This window comes from Sabethes cyaneus, chromosome 2, assembly GCF_943734655.1.
Source record: "Sabethes cyaneus chromosome 2, idSabCyanKW18_F2, whole genome shotgun sequence".
In the NCBI taxonomy this organism is placed as follows: domain Eukaryota; kingdom Metazoa; phylum Arthropoda; class Insecta; order Diptera; family Culicidae; genus Sabethes; species Sabethes cyaneus.
In genome coordinates this window covers 12,505,677-12,519,768 of record NC_071354.1, presented here as the reverse complement: position 1 = coordinate 12,519,768, position 14,092 = coordinate 12,505,677, and the positions used below count along the sequence as shown (strand labels likewise).

At 42.6% G+C, this 14,092-nt stretch overlaps 3 protein-coding genes across 5 annotated transcripts; 1 reads left to right on the top strand and 2 right to left on the bottom strand.

The window, feature by feature from the left end:
- Positions 1–434: 434 nt before the first annotated feature.
- LOC128738418 (uncharacterized) lies at positions 435–9,905 on the bottom strand. 3 transcript variants are annotated; one of them, XM_053833518.1, is made up of 3 exons: positions 1,237–2,145; positions 835–1,164; positions 435–754 (listed from the first exon to the last, which is right to left on the bottom strand). In XM_053833518.1, exons 1-3 carry the CDS (start codon positions 1,390–1,392, stop codon positions 578–580), a joined length of 663 nt encoding a protein of 220 aa, XP_053689493.1. In that variant the 5' UTR covers positions 1,393–2,145; the 3' UTR covers positions 435–577. The 3 variants fall into 3 exon arrangements, with proteins under 3 accessions (XP_053689493.1, XP_053689494.1, XP_053689495.1); XM_053833519.1 differs by having other exon boundaries at positions 437–754; positions 1,303–2,142; XM_053833520.1 differs by lacking the exon at positions 1,237–2,145 and adding an exon at positions 6,809–9,905 and having other exon boundaries at positions 442–754.
- Positions 1,464–3,427, top strand: LOC128738417 (uncharacterized). The gene is made up of 2 exons (XM_053833517.1): positions 1,464–1,640; positions 1,699–3,427. The coding sequence occupies exons 1-2, from the start codon at positions 1,514–1,516 to the stop codon at positions 2,829–2,831; spliced, it is 1,260 nt and encodes a 419-aa protein (XP_053689492.1). The 5' UTR covers positions 1,464–1,513; the 3' UTR covers positions 2,832–3,427.
- Positions 9,906–10,341: 436 nt separating the features above from the next.
- On the bottom strand, positions 10,342–12,699 carry LOC128738416 (apyrase-like). Its single transcript, XM_053833516.1, has 8 exons — positions 12,542–12,699; positions 12,234–12,471; positions 11,978–12,181; positions 11,622–11,912; positions 11,278–11,562; positions 11,149–11,221; positions 10,745–11,087; positions 10,342–10,687 (listed from the first exon to the last, which is right to left on the bottom strand). The coding sequence occupies exons 1-8, from the start codon at positions 12,676–12,678 to the stop codon at positions 10,567–10,569; spliced, it is 1,692 nt and encodes a 563-aa protein (XP_053689491.1). The 5' UTR covers positions 12,679–12,699; the 3' UTR covers positions 10,342–10,566.
- Between the last annotated feature and the right edge of the window lie 1,393 nt (positions 12,700–14,092).

Here is a 14,092-nt window from a genome sequence, read left to right as displayed (position 1 = left end):
AAGGCAAACCCAATAAATACCATCCCATGCCCTAGGTATGTCGTCTCTAATTTGTATCAGCAAGTTCGAAGCAAGCTAGTCACTGAGTCTTTATGATAAACGTTAGCAAATTTTCTTTCAGAAAATATTATAAAGCGATGTCCGAAAAAATTAGAAAAAGGAAAGCTTAAAACGGACGTGGCTCAGTGTTTCCCATCTTAGGAATGTTATGGTTGCTATACTATCAGTGGTCAATATTTCATAAAGAAATTATAATTCGAATACGGAAAGATAATAAAAAAGAAATTATAGTATTAATTCCTAGTTCAGTATAAGAAGTTAAAACTTCCAAAACAAGAACAAAATAAAACCGATAATCAAATTTTGACAATACCATAAATTAGTGATAAAATATTAGTGAGAAAAGTACTAACAAGAGGTGTCAATCAATAGCGTGCATGCCGGTACGGAGTAGAAAAAAACGCCGCTCAATTCTGCAGGTATATTTATCGATAATTAATTAGTTAAAAACCCTCTGGGAATTGGCGAACACACGAACTATTCTATCACTCGACATCGCATCGACGAGAAGCCGCACTCACGGTTTATCTCCCACGAGCGTAGCGTAAAATTCTAAATCGAAAACGGGAACCGCCGGTTTGTTTTGTTCCACTTTGTGTTTCACATCGATGCCCAGACGATACTCGCCGGACGGCGCTAGCTTAATCAGCATGTTTTCGCGATTGACGCGGAAGTTACGCACCACGTAGTTGCCCTACAAAGAAGATAAAAACGCATATTTCGTTGTTGTGGTTATTGTTTGCAATGATGATGCGCCGTGGCTAGATTGGCTACCGTGAGGAGCGGGCAGTCGACGCTCATGTTGCCATATTTTCTGATTTCACCCACGAGCAGCCGCATAAGAGGATCCTCGGAGCGGGATGCATTCAGCTTGCACACATCGATATCCTTATTGACCAGCGAGCGATACTCGTTGCCCATCTTCGAAGCCACATCCAACCTCACGTGCACTCCACTGGTGATGTCCCGGAAAATCTGCGAATCGATATCGACGACGGTGCTGCGCTGACTGTCGGTTCCGTTGCGAATCTTGATGAAAACCTTCATGTAGTCGGGGTTACTCTTAAAATCCACTTTGTGAACCATGATTTCCACTGCATTTAGCTATGTTTCCGCAAAAAAAATCAAATGTTTTGGTTAGCGTTTTTTTTCAAAAACAACAATGCTCATATACACCGTTCCACGACGCTTTGATAATCGCTGATGCTTTTGATGCGTTTTAAGATGGTACCGTATATTCACCTCGTTTGAGGTGGTGTATTGTTTATAACGGCTGCTGCGTGAGGTACATATGTATGCCTGGCTGGAGCACGTTTTATTGCCCATTCGCATTCATTAGGTTTTGGTCGGCCGACGAAACCTGACCGTAACGAAGCTGCTGTTGAATCTCTTGTGCGGTAAAAGATAGTGAAAGTGCTAAACAAAACAAACTTGATTCCGCAGCAGGTACAGAATGTGGAATTTTTTCGTTGTGTCGCTGGTAGTGCTGTCTCAGCTGCAGCAGCATGCCTGTAGGATTGTGCTGGAGACTTCAATTGAAGATGTTGACCCATTATCGGAGGAGATTATGAAAGCTGGCGGTAAGTAACAATCTGATATTCTAGAGAAAGGGCGAACTAATCATCACTATCTTTCTAGAGTGCAAACTATCACTAGCTAACACACTGAGTGCAAAGCAGCCGCTGTATCTGATTCCCGGAACGGACAAGTTCTACGTTCCAACACCCAACACCACAGACCTCCTGTTCCGCCAAGGTGAACAGGTAGAATTGTACTGTACGCGTGGGTTTGCGGACACCGACGAGAGATCGATTGTCAGCTCGTGTGACGGAAACAATGGGTTCATTCACAACGACGAAGTGCACGATATCTCGCAAATCACCTGCAAGGGTCCGCTGTTCCATGTGGCTCTTCGAACCAAAGACAGCTGTTTCAACAATGCAACACTGGTGAAGGTGGGATTTGAAATGGAAGCTCCTCGATTCTTACAGATGTACGAGGTTTGTTTCGATGAAAACACCCTCGAACCGTACTTTGTAAAGCATGGCCTTTCCCCGTGGAACATCAAACATCAACCAACGAAAAGGCCTCCCTTCGTGCAGGGGGACTTCTACCCGGGTCTAAAGATGTCACGACTGTACAGCTTTGAAAATCAGCGGAGAAATCTGCGCAAAATTCTAGGCTCATCAGAACGTGCCGATGCGCTGCTGGATAAACAGAAAGACCTCTTTCTCGCCCGTGGTCATTTGGCGGCCAAAGCGGATTTCATGTACAGTCCCCACCAGCGCGCTACCTTCTGGTTCATTAATGTTGCACCGCAGTGGCAGAAATTCAATGGCTATAATTGGCAGCGCATTGAAACGGGCGTAAAAGAATTCGTAGCCCGTCGGGAAACTCCCGTGACGGTGTACACTGGGACGTACGGTGTGCTCGAACTGCCCGATGCAAACGGCGATATGCAGAAGATCTACATGGACGTTGATCCCAACAATGGAGGGCGAATTCCCGTTCCGAAAGTTTACTACAAAATACTGCACGACGAGCAGAACGATGCCGGAATTGCGCTGATTGGGGTTAACAATCCGCACGCCACACTGGAAGAGATCGAGAACGATTATATCTTCTGCAACGATGTTTCCGAGCGGATAACCTGGTTAAAGTGGAAGCGGCACTACATTCCGGGCGGGTATTCGTACGCGTGTGACGTTAATGAGTTTAACGGCGTAACCAAACATCTTCCGCTGGGGCAAATTTCCAACTTATTGCTGTAGAAAGTGTGGCGCCGGAGAACGGTGCGGTTTAGGTACATACTCTACTCACCAGTAAGGCACAAGACAGTGCGATCGCGATGATGCCCAGCAAATGATTCTGTTTTGGCATTGTGTGGCGGTGAAAATGTTTTTTGCGGTTTATTTGTAACTTCAGAGTGCTTAGTAGCACTGAGCTTTTATAGTAGAAAAAAGTCACGCTGTATGAACTTTTTAATTGAGGCAATAGTTATTGTCTAATTAGATCGATGATGATACGGGCAGAATGATGTAAACTAGTGATATTATAAGTAGAATTTTGTTTTCGAATGTACGAGATTTGATGCTATCCACTGCCTTGATATTGTAAAAAGTATCATATTATGTTATAAGTTACTTCCGGCTCAGATTTTATACAGTGAAATACTAAATTAATTTATTTGCTAACTATTTACTGATACAATCAGGACAGACAGCACGAAACTCTTGCGTCGTTATGTTTTAGAGTTAAACCTATGATTAAAATAAAAAAACACTTTTTAAACTGTCATTGTAGTCTGATACTGTAGAATGCTAAAATTGGTAACAATTTCGAGGCTCAAAAAATTGTCGATTGTGTTTTGGAGTGCAAACAAGTTTCCAATAGTTCATTGAAAATTATTCAACAAGTGTTATGAATGTTCGCCTCTATTCAATGATTTATTCGACATCATGAAAAGCATACAAGAAAATGCTCAAGTTAGCAAAAAGTGAATGTCTGTCAAAAATTATAATGATCAAAAACGGTCTTTCTGGCTAATTCTGATATGTTGAATTCGCTGCAAAAGTAATTTGAAGTTGGATTACATCAAAGTTCAAATGTATCATCAAAGGATCAAATGTTCGTCCTAAAAACGACCCAAGCATCAACCCCAACGTTGTACAATTTAAAGCAAATGATTGTTAGATGCTTATTTATATCAAAATTGTCACTGTTTTGAATGGTAGAAAAGAATTTCAAACCCTCGGGGATCTTTAGTCATTGAATGTGTTTTTTTTTTTCTAAAGTTGTGCGAGGGCCAAACGGAGAGTGCAATCATCCCATTTCAAGCTCATATTTGTGTGATATATTCTGAAATCGCTTCGTAGAATAGGCTTCTTTCATTGATCACACTATTAGTGATGTAAAACGTGTGAATTGACAGACTCTATACTGTACCTGAGGAAGCCACAAAACGGGAAAAAGAATAATAACTATTCTAGTTATTGGATAATTTATCTTTCAAGGAGGACGCTTTTTATTGGCACTGAATTTTAACTCCCAGATTTTGGTTGGCAATCAACAAAACTCTGAATCGAAAATACATACACAAACGAAAGAAACTCTCCGACCTAAAAATATTTAAAGTATCTTCTGCTTCGATTGGATTTAAGTCAATTTGATGTTGATGGACAGTAAACTGTGTTGAAAAAGTATACGTAGTGGATAAAATATAACGAATCATGTATTAGCGCTCAAAATTGGATCACGTAGCAATTCTAAATTAGGTATACTGAGTAAATGAGAGGCTTAGAGTGGCTATAATCGTCGGCTATATTCCCTATAAGTTTAGCGAACACAAAATAACTTAAACGCAACCCCAAAAGTTTCTGATGGTTTGTGAACGGGAAACGCGAAACGCGAGGTCTGTCATCGGTAATGTCTAACAACAATGATTTAGCAAGCTCTCTGAGTGAAACTTGTGAATTGTTTACCAGGCTCTTTGCCAGTGTCTTTAAAAATGGCTTCATGCCAGCACAGCAAATCGACGAGGCTCTTCTGAATTTTGAACAGGGTGTTTTAGAAATGCGAAATGTGACGTTTACATTCAAATAGCAATTTCTTATGCTTACGAAACCATATTCAGAAATATCTGGCAGCACTGAATACTGTTGGGTATCAGATGTAAACAAACAGTGTTGAGTAAATTGAAAGATATCGAAACAAGAAAAACAATTCAGCGTGGTCAATGTGGTCCATGGCTCGAGAAATTGGGTGTTCGGACTTCTCAATCCGGCGAGTAATAGCCAAAAACCTTGGTTATAAGTCGTATGCGCTACGCAAAAGTCAATTTATGAATGCTGCGCCCAAATCACGGCGATGGGAGAAAGCTAAAAAACTTCTGAGTCAGTTGAAGCATCCTCATTATAATGATTTTGTCATCTTTTTCTCTGATGAAAAAAAACTTTAATCAAGATCAAAAGGTGAATCGAATGTATAACAGATGGGTTACACCCGATCGTAGTCTGGTTCTTATCGTCATGTCAACAAAGTTTCCAACCCATGTGATGGTTGTAGGCGTAGCCTCCAGGACAGAGGGGGATGTAATGCCTGCGTATTTCTTTGAACAAGAACTAAAGGTAACAGCCGATGTATACCTGAAGGTTCTGAAGGATGTTGTTATCCCGTGGATGAAGGAGGGTGCTGCTGTCCGTCATTTCATCTTCCAACAAGACGGAACACCTGCTCACAATGCCAACAAAATACCAAAATGGCTTGCTAAAAATGTTCCGGAGCTTTGGGAGAAGGAAATTCGGCCCTCTAGCAGTCTCGATGTCAATCGTTTGGATTATTTTGTGTGGGGTGTCGTCGAGCGGGATACCAATAGGACGCCTCACATCACGCTTTGGATGCTCAATAAGATCAACGAGGTGATGCGGCAGTTTCTGGAAGCGTCCATCAACAGTCATTGAAAAGGAAGACGATTTGTTTTGAATGAAATAAAATTTAAAATTTACATATGTTACTTGGCAACCTGGCTTCTTGGCAACCTGGACTGGAAGGCATTCCTCCGATTATTCTTAAAAAATCTTGTGATGCTCGTAGGGTATGAAATGGGGAGAGTTACCTGGAAGGACTTCAACTATAGCTATGGCTCTCTCAAGCCCCTACCTAGCGCCTCGTTGAAGATCTAAGTCAATGATGACGATCGATAGCCGAACCTTGAAATGCTTCATGTACATACTGAAGCAGCTAAGCTAGGAGTTGCCAAACTGAGGGCCTTCCCCAGGTGAGGGGCGGCTCAAACAGTGTCTGTCTCGGAGCGAACGGCTGACAATGAAACGCTTTATCCCGGCAATCGCAAAACGTAAGATGGTCGGCTTCCATGCCGAACATCCAAAGTAACAAGGGCGACGGCGGTTTAGAGGTTGGGGAAGAAACGACGGTTACGAACGAGGAACTCATTGAGATCGCCAAATCCCTAAAGATGAGCAAAGCACCGGGGCCAGACGGAACCCCGAATGGCCATTAAAGCGGCTATTTTGGAAGCTCCCGAATTATTCGGGCCAGTGATGGGTAGATGCCTCGAAGATGGCCACTTCCCGGACAGATGGAAGCGACAGACCTATTACCTATTGCCTAACCGGGTAAACCTCCAGGTGTCCCCTCGTCATATAGGCCGATCTATCTGCTCGATACTGCCGGCAAGGTGCTGGAGAGGGTTATCCTTAACAGAAACGTACAGTACACTGAGGGTTCAAACGGTATGTCAAGGAACCAATTCGGTTTCCGAAAAGGCAAATCTACGGTGGATGCCATCTCGTATGTCAGCTGCCGAGCCGAGGTGGCAATCCAACGCAAGAGGATATGTATCCGCTATTACGCAGTTGTCACGCTCGACGTGAGAAATGCGTTTAATAGCACTAGCTGGGACTCCATAACCAACTCGCTTCGAAACGACCAAGTGCCGAGGTCGCTGTACAGGATTCTGAAAAATTATTTCCAGAATCGTGTGCTATGCTACAACACGGAGGAGGGTCAGAAGTGCGTTGCAATCACCGCAGAGGTCGGTGTTGTGGAACGTCATGTATGACGTAGTGCTGAGGCTAAAGGTCCCTGTAGGGATGGTGATTGTCGGTTTTGCGGACGACATCACCTTGGAAGGCTACGGTGAAACAAGCGAGGTTGAGTTGACGGCTGCCCGCTCTATAAGCATTGTTGTTGGGTCAGGATTCTATATGGGGTTTCGGGATCACTTTACCATCTTATATTTTCAGCGCTTCTTCTTTTCAGGATCAGCGGAATTACGCATTGGTAAGTATCTGGGAATTTACATTGGGCGAGCGAATAATCAGGTATTCTTCAATGATCGCAATTAATACGATATTTATGGGTAAGTATCACTATTCACTAGTTTTAATGTCTAATTCGCTTCATTTTAGATGACACTTTTTAGTTCGTTTACTTAACGGGGCTTATTGCTAACTGGAACAGACGGGAGCAACTGTGGTAACCACGATGTTCTTTCTAACACAGTTTGTACCTGTCTGAATCCTAATAAACTACTTGCAGTTTCTTTTATCGGGAAAACAGGACGGAAACTGCTAACTGCAACTGCATTTATTACAACTACTAACCTAACTGCATACTGAATGTAATAATAAGTTTTTGATGTAAACAAATGAGTATAACTAACTGTCAGTCAAATTCTGCACACGATCGCTATAGTTTAGAACTGGGGTAGGAAAAGTGTAGGGTTTCCAACTGTTATACAATGTGCGTTGGAATCGGTTCATCTTATATGCAAAACCTAACAATTATTGAAGATCGACTATGCTTGCAAGAAGGCTTCCACAGCTATTTCGGCATTGTCTCGTATAATGTCCAATAGCTCTGCGGTATATGGCAGCAAGCGAAGGCTATTGGCCAACGTGGTCCAGTCTATACTTATACTTATACTTATCGGTGTTAGGTACCAAAAGCTATCTAGCTAAGCTGAAAGCACCTATCGTTTCATCATCAGCGAGGACGTAGAGTGCTTCAACCAACGTGGAACTAGAGGCATACGGAGTACCACAAGATCGGCCTTGATGACTACATGGCAGCGAGCATGGTCTGATTCCACAAAAGGCCGGTGAACACATCGACTTATCCGGGTGGGTCAACAGGTGCCACGGCGAAGTCAATTTCCACCTGACACAAATCCTGTCAGGGCATGGTTGTTTTAGACAGTATCTGCAAAAGTTCGGGCATGCGGAGTCCCCGCGTGTCCCGAATGCATGGACGTAGAGGAAACTGCAGAACATACTTTCTTCATATGCCCTGGTTTCGCGCAAACATGATGACAGAGAGCGGACAGGACACTACTCCGGATAACTTAGTCTAAAGGATGTGTTCCAGCTCGGACGTATGGGGAGCGGTCAATGCGGCTGCTACCCAGAATGTACTTGAGCTACAATACCGCTGGAGAGCCGATCAACGGCGAATAAACAGCCTAACTACCATAGTCCAGTAGTTATCTAAGAGGGCGCGTTAAGCACAATAGTCCCCCCTGAAGTAATACCGATAAGGTAGTGCCAGAAGGGGTTGAGGCTGGAGACTCGAGTAGGGGTTTAATGGGTCGGGATACTCAACTCCACACCCTGAGTTGTCTTCTCAGGTGCTCAGAAGATTTCCCTGCTCATAAAAAATCAAAACACCTAATATGGCAGACCCATCAGCGGGATGTAGGCATCGTGACCCGGTAAGATAGTATACCTCATTTACCACGACAAACGAAACTGGTAATACGGAGCTGATCAGTCGGCAAAAAACAAAAAAAAAAACGATCAATGGATAACGATTGGAAACTTAGTACCTGGATTGTCCGCACTCTACATGACTTGCAGCTGGCTTGCTTGCTCGAGAGCTACATCGGCTCGGAGTGGAGATCGCTGATATTCAGGAAGTTCGATGAAGTTCCGCGCAGTAAGCCCTATTGCAGACACTTCTTTTAAGCACCACATCTACTACAGTGGCGGTAGAAAGGCAGAATATAAGCTCGGTTTCGTAGTGTTGGGAAAACAAACGCAACGAGTTACCCAATAGAGGCCTGCAGATGACCCGACTATCGAGCCTACTTTTTCCTCCGCAAAACACTTCGATCAAGGAGTAATCAGACCGGCAGTCCTCTACGGACTTGAAACAGTAACTTTGCTTACGGAAGACATACGCGCACTTGCCGTATTTGGACGAAAGGTGTTGCGGACTATTTTTGGAGGAGTACAAACGGAAAGCGGATGAGAGTGGCGGAATCGTATGAATCACGAGCTACAGGTACTGCTTGCAGAGATTCCTATCGTATACCTGGCGTAAGTTGGGAGCCTACGGTGGACCGGCCACGTCGCAAGGATGCCGCACGACTGTGCAGTGAAATCCGTCTTTTTCAAGAACCCTGCTAGGTGAGTCGACCATGTCCTACGTGCGTGTGTCGAGACGCGCAACGAATTGGCGACGAGTAGTCCAGCACCGAATACCTGGGAGAGGAATTCTTGATACGGAAAGGACTGCCCCGGCTCTCGGCTCGTAAAGTAGTAGCAACCTGCAGATGACCGTAAATGTATGCTGAGAATTAAGGGCAAACTCTTCTGCAGCCTAATTAACATTTACGCACCGACAAATGATAAATCCAATGATGCTAATGGCAAATTCTAGAACAGGGTCAAAAAGACCTATAGAGAGTGCCCAAAATATGAATTGAAAATCATCATCAGAGATACAAATGCGTAGACCGGGAGGGAGGAATTCTTTCGGCCTGTCATTGGAAGACATAGCCTTCACCTGTCGATCAACGATAACGGTCTGAGGCTCATAAATTTCGCCGCGGCCTGAGGAATGGCTATCTGGAGCACCTGCTTCCAACGTCTGAATATTCGGAAACACACTTGGAGGCATCTAAATGGGGACTCTAGTTCTCAGATCAATCATGTCTTTATTGACGGTCGACACTTTTCGGATGTTATGGATGTATGATCTTTTCGGGAACGAGAGGGCGCTCTGTTAAAACATCATGCGGTTGACAACAGATGACGTGGCAACGGTGCTTTCGTCAGTTATTAGACTAGTTCCGGGAGTATGCAGACTCATCATCTGTTTGTGGACTTTAAGGCGGCGTACGATTCAGTCAAATGAAATGAGCTATGGCAGATAATACTGCGGAATCAACCGTAAAGCAGTGGAAGAGGCCTTTAGGCTCTTTAAACGAGAAGCAGCGAGATTAATATAAATAACATTTTGATGAACCTGAAATGCTTGATTTTTCAATATCTGGTCAGCAGTCACCTATCTTATTTTTTCAACTTTCTCTTGATAATGATCCAATATTTCAGTATTTAAGTATAGGCTTGATTTGGGCTAAATCTGATTTTTCTATGTAAGTCGCGGGTGATAATGACTTTGAGGGAAGAGACTATGACCACCTCTGATACACGCAAGTAATAAGAATTATCCACAAAGAAAATTATTTCTGTTCAATTATACATAGTCCGGTACTCGATGTGTAACTTATTTAAAAGGCTATAAATTTGATTTGGAAAATGATTTTTACTTATTTCGAAGAACATGATGTGTGAAAATAATAAAAAAAAAAATTAGAATCAATTCACCTTGCAAAGCTGTCTGCGAAAATGCATTTAAACTTGGCATAGGCATCACTTGGACTGTGGTTAGATAAAATTGAAGTCAAGAAAGCTGCCGAAAATTCATTTTCACGCATGTTTCGACGTTTTATCTTTCATGAGCATGCATCCTTGGTACTTCGTTAAAACCTCGTCGTAAATTTTTTATTTACAGAAAATTTTCTTTAAATTCGTAGATTACTCTCTTACAAATGTGATTTAAAACTGAATATCATTAATGCCTGCCTTGAATGGCATGCTTGGAGTAAATACGTTTGTGGTATTATCTCCGTTTGCTGTAAGATTTGACATATATTTCTTTAAAAATTCGTAACGGAACGATCCTTCGGTGCACTCCGACTGATCACTTTCTTCGACTTTTATTAGCTGTTCCTAGAATCTTCACGCACCCAAGCGATAGGTTTTTAATTACACAAACCTTTTCGACGTAAGCTTTGAATACATCCGAATCCAGTGCACCTTTCCTGTAGTTCGAAAGTTTGTAGTTATGACAAAAATCTAAATTCCAAAATTACTCTCACCATCTTGCTAAAGATTTGCCCATCGAAACGAACCCATCCTTGCCGTCAGCCAAGTAGGATGGCGTGGCCACATAGTATTCGGCATTTCGATCCAGTTTTTGGTAGGTTTCCGATTTTGGCTTTCGGTAATCTCGAACCTCAATGGAAACGACGCGTTTGTAAAAGTCCTTGTTTGCATCGATTACGATACGCATGCCGGAGACTTGCAGACAATTGGTGCGATTCTCGTCGTCCCATGTGTACGAATGCTCTGCTGCGTCCCAAATGTGCTGTCCTTTCAGAAGGATTAGATCAACGGTGGAACCGTACGGAGTCGCTTCAATAATGTCACCGTTGGTGATGTCTGTTTCAAAAGAATGATTAATACACAGGAAGTCTTCGTTTGACCAGTATGCTTCTTATACCTCCTTTAGCTATTGGATTCCTGAACATTCCAGCTTGTGCAATAGCCAATGGTCTAAAGGTTTCATTGGTGTACTGAAACAATTTTGCGTTAAAAAAATATCGCTTATTGAAACGAAAGAAAAACTCACGTGATCAGCAAAAGCATCTGCAACGACAACGCCCAAAGTGCATTCCCGGTCGCGGCAAGGCTCGCGTTCCAATTCAACTTCGGTACTACCGACAACGGTTGAACCAGTTTTCTTCACAATTTCTCTCCAAACAACCATATCTTTCAGAATTGCTGGGTCTTGCGTAACGGACCCACTAATGTACACCGGAAAACCTTCCCAGTACTTAACATTACCATCTTGATCGAAATACACCGTTAGCCGGCCTACATATTTCCCATAAGCTTTAGCCTGAACTATCAGAACCTTGACCGGAAAAAAATCAGTCACAATCGAAACACAAGCAAACAGAAAAAAAAACTTACCTTCTTATTCACGCCATTAGCAACAAGCTCCGGATAGGGTCCTTCAATTACGTCGTTTATCGAATCGTAGGGCTTGTTCGACTCTTTGGAGTACAGAAAAGAATGCGAGTGGGCACCGACAATCACGTCGATGTCATTTCCCGCCTCACGGGCAATTTTCTTATCCTCATCCAAGCTGCAGTGGGACAACACCACTATGATTTTAACGCCCTTCTTCTTCAGTTCAGTAGCTTCCGATTTGACCGCCTGGACAGCACTGAAAAAGGTTACCCGTCCCGTTTGGGCACTTTCCTGTGGGATGTAAAGGAGTGATTGATTGTTACTAAATGTTTGTCAAAAAACTCAAGTTGACTAACATGTGTTTTGTCGTACAGCACTCCGATAATACCGATTCGTTGTCCTTTCACTGTAAGTATAATTGATTTCGGTAGTTCCGGTAGCTCTTTATCACCGTTCAACTTCATATTTGCAATAACCGTCGGAATGTTTTCTTTTTTCAGCTCATCCAGATAGGGTCGAAGTCCTTTCAGACCATGGTCGAATTCGTGATTGCCGAAGGTCTAAAAATATTCGTCTAAATTTTATGACCATTACAATTAGAAGAATGTTCACCATAACAGTAGGTTTCAATTTCTTGATAAACTCGGCGGTGACGTTCCATCTCAACAGATTGTACCACAGCGTTCCTTGGTAGTTATCCCCAGCATTCAGATAAATTGGGTTCAATGATTTATAATCGGCTCGCAACTTGTTGATCATGTGGTACAGTCTGGCGATGCCAGCTATGCAACTACCACTTTTCCTATCCTTTTCTGAACATGCTTTTGACTTCAAGTTTGTTTCCTCAAATCTGTAATTAAAAAAATTAAACAAAGCTCATTTTGGGTTATGAAAATCACGTAACAAATGGCAGGCAGTACCTCGCATGAAAATCGTTGTTATGAATCAATGTAAGCGGAAATAATCCTTTGACATTACCGTCAGCTGGCATATGATCTAGGGCCGTGACAGACAATGCCGAAAACGTTAAAAGGACCGCTCCAACAACGGTAGCCATAGTTACGCGAACAGATACCGAATGGCTAGCGACCATCACCGTGCGAGCGGATATTTAAGCCTAACCATGGCTAAGTAAAATCACACTTGTGTACTTTCCTGTTGCAATCTGTGGCCAGCTGTGCTAAGCGAGTATTCTTGACGAATCGTTTATCGTACGTGTCGACGTTGTTTGAAAAGCTGAACTAGTTCGTTCTATTAACGACAGATTACAGCTGCTAATAGTCTGAGATTTTTTTCCGATAAACAGGGCTACTGTTTGAGGTAGCGATAGCGGTGAAAACAAAAAAGATTTTTCGTGAAAATAAGGTTATGTGGTTAGTTTATGGTTTCTCATTTCGTTCTTCGAAATTTAAGTAAAATAATTATATTCTGTTATTTATACCTTATCGAAAAGTTTATCTGAAGTTTGTAAGACGATGTTTTCACAACATTTGGAGGATCACCGGGACCGGGAGTAGGTCATTACCGAATTTTTGATTTGCACTGGTTGTTTTCCCAGTTTATTACCAGCTAAATTTCATTTTCACTTGAAATCTTTCTCGCCGCTTATAATCGCTTCAAAACCACAGTAACGTCATTGTTGTTGAACCACTGTTTGAATGAACTTGACTTGAAATAATGACAGCTTACCAAATTGAGCCAGAAAATCAATCAACTTTATGCTACCTTATGCCAGAAAGGGCGTTCTACTGAAGGCCCCCCGTTTGACGAATTCCCTAAATCATGGTTCCAGATATTGCGAAAGCGTTGCTTTTCAGGTCGCTACTGTAGATTGCTTATTTTACAACTTTCCGGGGTATTTTGTCCATCTAATGTTGTATAAAATGTTCAGGGATTTGTCTGAAAATGCCCTTGCAATACGTTTCAACATCCATAGAAATTGAATCGTATTTTATCCTCAAATTATCGTAAAACTTCCTAAGCGTTTACTTGCCTCCAGATTTTACTTTGCGTTACGGTTCGGTACAACAGCTGCCTTGAAACATCTTGAACCTGACCTCTTCTTTACTCCCTAGTCGTAGGATTGCGAAACTCCTGTCATTTTTGCCACGTCTCTCGATGACAACTTCGGGTTCATTTCATTGCAATCATCCAGGATCGACTCGCAGCGCACCTGTTCCGGTGACGTCGTGATACAAACAAATTAACATATCCTGAAAACAAATGCCTGTTGCTGTTGGCAACAGTGCTTGTGTTACATTTTTAATGTAATAGTATGATTAGAAGGAAAAGTGGGTATGAAAGGAAGAAGGCAATGAAGATGCGTCCAACATAGCTCTAGCCAACCCAAGTTCCTATCTAGCACCTCCACGTGGTCATACCCGGTAATGCTCTTTCCTTAAGATTGAGTAGATAAGCTAGGAGGTGCGATGCTGCGTGGATCCCGGCTGCCTGATATCAAAATCGTAGTT

Excerpts from the sequence above, each read along its gene's own strand:
- LOC128738417 (XM_053833517.1), top strand. The coding sequence starts at position 1,514 with ATGTGGAATTTTTTCGTTGTGTCGCTGGTAGTGCTGTCTCAGCTGCAG. Across the intron at positions 1,641-1,698 it reads GGAGATTATGAAAGCTGGCG|AGTGCAAACTATCACTAGCT; the intron begins GTAAGTAACAAT and ends CTATCTTTCTAG.
- LOC128738416 (XM_053833516.1), bottom strand. The coding sequence starts at position 12,678 with ATGGCTACCGTTGTTGGAGCGGTCCTTTTAACGTTTTCGGCATTGTCT. Across the intron at positions 12,472-12,541 it reads AACAACGATTTTCATGCGAG|ATTTGAGGAAACAAACTTGA; the intron begins GTACTGCCTGCC and ends TTTTAATTACAG. Across the intron at positions 10,688-10,744 it reads GGCAAATCTTTAGCAAGATG|GAAAGGTGCACTGGATTCGG; the intron begins GTGAGAGTAATT and ends TTCGAACTACAG.
- LOC128738418 (XM_053833518.1), bottom strand. The coding sequence starts at position 1,392 with ATGCGAATGGGCAATAAAACGTGCTCCAGCCAGGCATACATATGTACC. Across the intron at positions 1,165-1,236 it reads TATCAAAGCGTCGTGGAACG|CTAAATGCAGTGGAAATCAT; the intron begins GTGTATATGAGC and ends GCGGAAACATAG. Across the intron at positions 755-834 it reads TCGACTGCCCGCTCCTCACG|GGCAACTACGTGGTGCGTAA; the intron begins GTAGCCAATCTA and ends TCTTCTTTGTAG.